This window comes from Chanos chanos, chromosome 10 (assembly GCF_902362185.1).
Source record: "Chanos chanos chromosome 10, fChaCha1.1, whole genome shotgun sequence".
Classification (NCBI taxonomy): domain Eukaryota; kingdom Metazoa; phylum Chordata; class Actinopteri; order Gonorynchiformes; family Chanidae; genus Chanos; species Chanos chanos.
In genome coordinates this window covers 12207611-12215840 of record NC_044504.1, presented here as the reverse complement: position 1 = coordinate 12215840, position 8230 = coordinate 12207611, and the positions used below count along the sequence as shown (strand labels likewise).

General features: G+C 43.5%; 1 protein-coding gene across 1 annotated transcript; it reads left to right on the top strand.

Moving 5' to 3' along the window:
- Positions 1 to 4166: 4166 nt before the first annotated feature.
- On the top strand, positions 4167 to 6591 carry tent5ab (terminal nucleotidyltransferase 5Ab). Its single transcript, XM_030786856.1, has 2 exons — positions 4167 to 4592; positions 5286 to 6591. The coding sequence occupies exons 1-2, from the start codon at positions 4167 to 4169 to the stop codon at positions 6066 to 6068; spliced, it is 1209 nt and encodes a 402-aa protein (XP_030642716.1). The 3' UTR covers positions 6069 to 6591.
- Positions 6592 to 8230: the final 1639 nt, after the last annotated feature.

Below are 8230 nucleotides of genomic sequence, written 5' to 3'. Positions count from 1 at the left end.
TGTAAATTCCCCACACATCTCATTCTCTTCCTGCTCCCCCCCCCTCCCTAATCAACTGGCTGCATATACCAGCAAGTAATATGTGAAAGATCTTGGTTCTTATCCCTGCAGTAGGAGTGAAAGGGACTGCACTTGACTACCTGCAGGCTGTGGTATGTCATGATACTCTGACAGGACAGAGTCACGGTCTCCGTGGCGCAGTCGGTTAGCGCGTTCGGCTGTTGACCAAAAGGTTGGTGGTTTGGCTTCTCACAGCACGGTGGTGGGACAACCTTCCAATCAAAATAATACATGCAGAATCCCTCCTCCATCTTCCACCACCAAATGCATCTCTGTAGGACACACTTTGACATCTCTAATCCAACTGCTCTTCTCTGACCGCTTCTCTGCCACAGACAGCGAATGAAGATCTTTAGGATATACTTCTATACCTTGAACCCGGTCCCTTCTATTCTGAGGAGGGGAAATACTGTTTTATCTTCTTCTCAATGTAAATCCAGTTCTTGTAAATCACTCTGGACAAGAGTGTTTGCAAGTTGAGCTTAATTAATTGTAGTTGTAACCAAACCAATGACTGTGAGAACTGCAGCCATAGTGCACAAATTATTGCCTCTCCTCAATCTGTAAGAAATATATCAGAGAAAAAAAACCCGCCAAAATTTCAACATCTGACCCTAAAACTTCAGACTGGTGGATGAAACTGGCATTAAAATCCATAAAGCATTTATGCATTGCTACCACAGCTGCTTGGATTTTACTCACTTCTCAGACCAGCAGCTGTGAAATCTTTTTGAAAACACAAGGATGTATTCTTATGAGAACTATACAATGCTCTCAGTGGCACACACACACACACACACACACACACACACGAAACACCACATAACAGAAAAAGGCAGATTTGTTTTCACCCGTCTTTATGGGCAGTCAGGTTTTCACTTCCAGGTCCTGTTATGCTGACTGGAAATGTGATGTTGCTGAGTGGCGGTTAAGATGAAGCAGATGATTTTACGACACAGGAAGTTTTGGGGCTTGGAAATACAAGGACCCTGTTGTGACAGAGGCTTTTCTCAGTTTTCAGAAATGAGTCATGACAGTTCTCTCCTCAGAATGGAGCTAATGCTAATGCTACAGCTACTCCTGAATCACAGATAAACAACCCCTATAAGACTTATGGTACAAAATACACTTAGCCCTACAATAAAAACATTTTTCTCATACCTCTGCAAAGTCTTATTTGTCACAAAGATGACACATCCCACAATCAAGGCATATGAAATGGACACAGAGAATGAACCCAACTCTACTGGCATCTCATTAGCACTAACTAACTGGCATCTCATTAGCACTAATATAAGCTGTCTGTGTCCAAGTGTTACTGTGACAACTGTTTGCAATGGCTTGTGTGTGACAGAAAAAAAAAACTGTCATTTTTATGATATCTGTAGCTGTCATGCTGTGCATGGACTATGCTGTTCTAGTTATAGAGGATATCTGATATGTGTATGCCCTGTGTATACCTAGGATGCCCAAATCCAGTTCTGAAGATCTACATGCCTGCAGAATTCACCTTCAGCCCTGATCTAACACACCTGACTCTAACACTCAGATGCTCATGACGACTTTAACTGTCAGGATCACACATGTTAAATTAGGCCTGCAACTAAATGCCACATGAGGGTAGATCAGCAGGACTGGACTTGGGCACTCCTCGTCTGTATGCTATGAGTCCTTAAAGTTTCTTTGCACACTTCTACCACTGAAGTCGTTGTATAATGTGCTTCTTGTGACGGCTGTGGCACAAGAAGGTGTATTTTTCTCCTTTTGTTCCCTCTGACTGCAGAAAAATATTTTGAAAAATTGTTCTGGCAAAACTCTTTTGGTAAAGTGGATTAAAATACTCACTGCTAGGGTGACAGTATAATTGGTCACTTGGTAATTTGTAATTTTTTACTCCCAAATTCATCAGCATTTTTATTTTTGATTAGATAGTGTTATTGTGAGACACTGTAAAACACTGTAAGATACTGTGAGATATTGTGAAATACTGGGAGGTGTTAGAAGGTCCTGTCGTGAGTTGTTAATTGAAACGCCTGTTCACATCTGGTCAAGACTCCACTTACATTGTAAAACAAATTAAAGTGCATATAATGGTCAAACATGGAAATGAATACTTATAGAAATATGATCAGGAAATGAAGAACTGTTATACATTCCAGTCTGCACTGAAACTATTTGAAACATGTACTGTGAACAGGACCTTTGCGTTCAGCACACATTCTATACACTTGCAATTTATTTTTAGCACGAGATTCAGCTTATATATGTTTTCTTAAGTGGACAAACACAGTCGCAATAAGACTTTCATCCTCTCCATTTCTCAGTCTCTCCCCCACACAGACACAGACACGCACGTACGCGCACCGACACACACGCGCGCGCGCACACACACAATGTCCCAGTGTCATGGTATAGAGAGTAATCTAAGGTAATCCTACTTTATTGGCTGCTGCCGTGGTGACGCACGTCCACTCCTATGATGGATTCTGGGTGACATCTAGCCTAACCTGATACTCTGGCCCACTAAATACACACACACACACACACACACACATTTGTGTTTTATGTTGCATTCTTCCATCAATGTCTCTCCATATTTCTGTTTTCTTTCTTGTCTTTAGCGAAATACCTAAGCACGTCTCGTACCGTTTGTTCTATTCAGAAGTCTGCATAACATTTGAGGGGTCAGGTTGTGGTGCCTGCACTTTGTCTTAAATAATTTCACTACAAATAGGTTTAACATGGCATTGACAGCTTGTCTAGTGAATGATCGAGCGGGCGTCGTGAAGAGGGGCATGCTCACACATACAGTCGCGCACACCACGCCGCACGCGCTACTCACAGACACCATTTTCCACCCCCAGAGGGCAGCACTTCAGCAATGTGTAGCCGTCAGCAATGATACGGCTCTTTAAAAAACTGCACATTATTACCTGCAATAGCAGTGCAGGTACAGGTGTATAGTCGAATCAAAATTAAGTAGGCTTTTGTTTTATGCTTCTCCCGTTTCCTGAATTATCATCGTGGCAAGCGCTCATTGTCACAAGCAAAAACTTAACGGTTTACATGCATTAGTTCTACTACTCCTCATTGAGTATCTTCGTCTGTATACTTCGTATCACAGTGGGCGGGGCCGAGTATGGACCGCTGTAACATGTCAGTGGCGAAACAAGCTGTCACTCATTCCTTCTTTCCCTTTACCGTTCGAGTGAACTGGACCAAGTTTTCAGAACTCCGCGAGCTTTCCTCGAGCGCAAAGATAATGACGTGAGAAACGTCCAGTCTTTTGGGAACAATGGTGAAGAAGTAATAAATAGGTAATTTGCATTCATCAAATTACAAAATACTGTAATCCATGTCTTAGATGTTTATATAAATGAATTGTACTGCTTGCATATGACTTAGAATAGTGACTTGCATATGGCGATAGTACTGATTTTGTAGTTATTTTTTTCTTTCAGTGATGTAGGCAAACATTGATTTTAGGTTGTTTGTGCTATTTTGCAGAACAGACGGCACCATGTAGCTAATGCTTCAGACGGCGTCAGTTGTCTTGCATTAGAGGGGAAAGAAAACTACATGAACGTGCGTAGGTCGCCGTCTGAAATACATACTGATTAAAAAGCGTACCATATGTCTACGGAGATACTGGAATACTGAACTTAGAACGCTTCGGCATGCAACCGATTGCGGGACACTAACCCTGATATTTAAAAACAGGGCTCTGTTGCTCTGGCGATACTCCAGAATTATACCATTTCACCCTTTGTACGCTCGCGGTGACAGATGCGAGCTTTACGCACAGCGGTTAACTGAGTCGGGCTGTCGAAGTACGCAGTGCCACTGCCGTAGGAAGACGCACATCAAGAGAAATTAGTATTCCCCCAAAGAAAAGTTGACCCTTACTGCAGACTATTTTGTACCGTTGTCATGCAGTTCCCCCCCACAAGTCTTAAGAAGAGAAAAACTACAAATTTAATGTTGCAAAACTTCTCCAGGGCAGACACTCCGTTGTAATTTTTGTTACCACATTTGTAAACACATTCTGCAGACATGCTTCAACTTGAGTTTTGAGTGTATTCAAGGCGAGTATTATACCTATCAAAATGGGGGACAATTTGAATGTCAGCTCCACAGAGAAAAACCTAGACGGGGAGAGCAGCAACTACAGCGTTCTTAACTGGGAGCAAGTGAAGCGTTTGGACGCCATCCTAACCGAATCCATTCCTATCCACGGTCGCTGGAACTTTCCAACGTTGGAGATGAAGCCCCGGGATATAGTCAAAGTGGTCCGGTGTCGGATGCAAGAAAGAAAGATTAACATCCGAGAGGTTCGTTTAAACGGCTCTGCAGCTAGTCATGTTCTGCATGAAGACAGCGGGTTGGGGTATAAGGATCTTGACCTCATATTTTGCGCTGACTTAAAAAGCGAAATGGAATTTCAGACCATCAAAGACATCGTTTTAGACTCGCTCTTGGATTTCTTACCAGAAGGTGTGAACAAGGAAAAGATAACACCCGTTACCTTAAAAGTAAGTGACGTATATTTGTATGTATAACGCAAACAAATACACGTATATATACCTACATACATTCATATATATATATATATATATATATATATATATATATATATATATAGAATAGGCTATAGCCTACTTCGTAAAAGGATGCATTGTGTCACAGTTCAGGCATCTTAAAGTGGTTTGAAACTTGAGAAAGTGCAATAAGTGCAATAAGATAAGGGCACTGATAGTAAAACGGATGGTTTCTACTACAAAGAGGATTGTTTTAATCCAATTTACAGCGGATCCGCATTCAGAGCTTGCTGCCTAGATGCTAGAGAAGACCTGACTACGTCTTCATTTCACAAATGCGGGAGATATCATTTCAGAATATAAAGTTTATCGAAAGTACTATGGTTGGCTGTCTCGTATGCAAATCGTGAGCAAAGCGAAATTGTAACCGAACTATTCACGCATTCCTATCTATGCAGATAAATGAATAGTTTGCTTCACCTTAAAAAAAATTGACCCATATTCATAACATCGACGTTTTATTTATGTTACAGAGGCACTGACGAAGTATATTAAAGACAATGATAAAATCACTTACAATTTTGTATCTGTCTACAGTTGTTTCTCCCTGCCTTTATTTGTCATTCAATACATATTCTCTCGCTCTCTCTCACCCTCTCCCTCTCTCTCTCCCTCCCTCCCTTCCAGGAGGCCTATGTGCAGAAGATGGTGAAGGTGTGCAATGACTCAGACCGGTGGAGCCTTATCTCCCTCTCCAACAACAGTGGCAAGAATGTGGAGCTCAAATTCGTGGACTCGCTGCGCAGGCAGTTTGAGTTCAGTGTGGACTCTTTCCAGATCCGCCTTGACTCTCTCCTGCTGTTTTATGAGTGCTCAGAGAACCCCATGGCTGAGACGTTCCACCCATCCATCGTAGGTGAGAGCGTGTACGGTGACTTTGCCGTGGCTCTCGATCACCTGCAGCGCAAGCTGATCTGCACCCGCAACCCAGAAGAGATCAGGGGCGGCGGTCTGTTGAAATACTGCCACCTACTGGTGCGGGGTTTCCGTGCCGCGTCTGAGGCGGAGATGAAGCTTCTAGAACGCTACATGTGCTCCCGCTTCTTCATTGACTTCTCGGATGTGACCGAGCAAAGGCGCAAGCTGGAGTCCTACCTGCAGAACCATTTTGTGGGGTTGGAAGACCGCAAATACGAATACCTGACCACTCTTCATGACGTGGTCAACGAGAGTACGGTGTGCCTGATGGGCCACGAGAGGCGGCAGACGCTGAGCCTCATCACCATGTTAGCGGTCCGCGTGCTGGCGGAGCAAAACGTCATTCCCAACGTGGCTAACGTCACCTGCTACTACCAGCCGGCACCTTATGTGTCAGACGGTAATTTCAGCAACTACTATATCGCCCAGGTGCAGCCCGTGTACACCTGCCAGCCCATGCACACCTTCTCTCCATGGCTGCCTTGCAACTGAGCCAAACCAGGCATGGAGGGAGACCACAAATGGACACACATGGACTCAGCTTGACCCATTATTGCTGGTCACATTGTTGAATGGGATGACCTGTCCCTCGTTCCTGTTGGGAGAAGTTAAATTTCTTGTTTGTTTTTATTTTTCTCGTGTGGAAGATGGGGTTGGCTGGATCATGCCGAGGTAAAGTTATTGCATCCCTCAAAATGATAGAAAGGAAGAGATAGAAAGAAAGAAAGAAAGGAAGAAAGAAAGAAAGAAAAGAGATTTGGAGAAGTGAGATCACTAAGGCTCGTGCAGGCGGTGCAATCTGACCAGGTTTCAGTGGCTCTCTGCCAGGGCCAGGGACGGTCACACACAGGCCAAGAGCCTGCACCACAGAGAGACACATCCTGAACTACCCACTTTCTGAGGGTTGCATCTGGAGCCCGGTGCAGTGGCATAAAAGAAACTTTCTCATTTTGAGAAGCTCTCCCAAGTTCTGGCCCATATGTGCTTCAGATTTGTGCATAGGCCCCGCGAACACAAGCGCACGCACACACATGCACACGCACACACAAACACATACTCGTACCCCTCCCCAACACACACACGCATGCGCATGCGCCGCGCATGCACATGCATATGCACACATAAACACATGCGCATACCCCGCCCCAACACACACACACTCACACACTCGCACACATTTCTGGTCACAAGCACAGCACTCCTTGGAATCCATAGAAGATGTAGGAAGTGAAAATCAGGATGTTATTTTCCTCAGTAACTCAAGCACTGAGGTCATCCGAAAAAAAGTGAGAAGTGAGCTTAAGCTGAAAGGAAGGACTGGACTGTGTTGACACACCAAAGATATTTTAGATACCCACGTTTTTGGCGATAACGCTGTGTTTTGTTAGTGTGTAGATACTCTCTTCAAGTGCCTCCTATGCTGAATATATGCAAAAAACAAAAACATAAAAATGTCAAATGTTTTGTATCTATCAATGAACCTGGATGGTGTCAAGCTGAATATGAGTATGGCAAGCTGAAACTTTTTGAGGTTGTATTGGCGTGAAATAATATGTGTGATGCCGCCTCTCAGACCGAGAGGGAGAACGTCTGATCCTGGGCATGGGAAGTCAGCCTAGGTTAGATACAAGTTTATATGAGAAAAAAAAAAAGTTCAGTCGGCATTTGAAAGATGCTGGTCAAAGTTTGATAAGAAGTGTAAATATTGGGACTGATTTTAGACAGACTATTTTTAGACTCAAGCTGTTAAGGGAAGATGATTCAGAAAAAATTTTAGGGTTTGTCTCAGCAGGACACGCGCGTTTAGACTGTATTTTTCCAACCTGCAGACGCTCACGTCCCCTGAGCTGACCACTCCTCACCGTGTGCTCGGTCTTGACTGAACACACACTAAATCAGACTGCAGAGTGAAGGGTATGCAGTGGTTAAAAGAAAGAGAGAGAGTGAGATGGTGTGTTATGTGATTAAGTGTTAATGTCTCCTCAAAGCTGATAGAAATAGGGTCTGCAAATCGTGGAGGGTTTCTGATCAGTGTGGCGTTTGTCTCATATGTTGAAAAATGCAGAGAATACACGCCTGCCAAACCTGACTTGTGTAACACACAGGCAGAAGGGTGTACAGAGACACAGCAATGCACAGAGGAGCAGAACACGAAGCAGGTTGATGCAGGCTCTAACCAGTTAAGCCACAAGAGCACAACCACAAACCCACACCAAATATGATAAAGTTATCTGAAGTCAGAGACCTTTTCCCACGTCTCACTTTCCAGAGGTGCAGGCAAGAGTCAGTGTTGGCTGGCAGCAGTGAGCTCTGTTAGAGACTTACTTCAAACGAGTTTGTGTCATTTAAGATGTCAACGTTGGGAAACTGAAGACACCAGTGCTGTCGTACCCTGCGACCGTTACCAGATCACTTATTTTTCTATTGATTTCTCTATTTTTGTACGTGTGTGTCATGCAGAGGTCACTATAACGACAGAGTTGTATCCGTTTTGTGAGATGTATGAGTGCTTTATTTCTAAATGAGGGAATCCAAACCAATAGTCAGTGGAGTGATTGGCATTATTGTTGTATTGTTTTAAGCATATACTTCTTTTTCATCTCTTGAGATTTTATCCGGTACTCTGGTAAAAAAAAAAAAAAAAAAAAAAACTG

Excerpts from the sequence above, each read along its gene's own strand:
- tent5ab (XM_030786856.1), top strand. The coding sequence starts at position 4,167 with ATGGGGGACAATTTGAATGTCAGCTCCACAGAGAAAAACCTAGACGGG. Across the intron at positions 4,593-5,285 it reads TAACACCCGTTACCTTAAAA|GAGGCCTATGTGCAGAAGAT; the intron begins GTAAGTGACGTA and ends CCTCCCTTCCAG.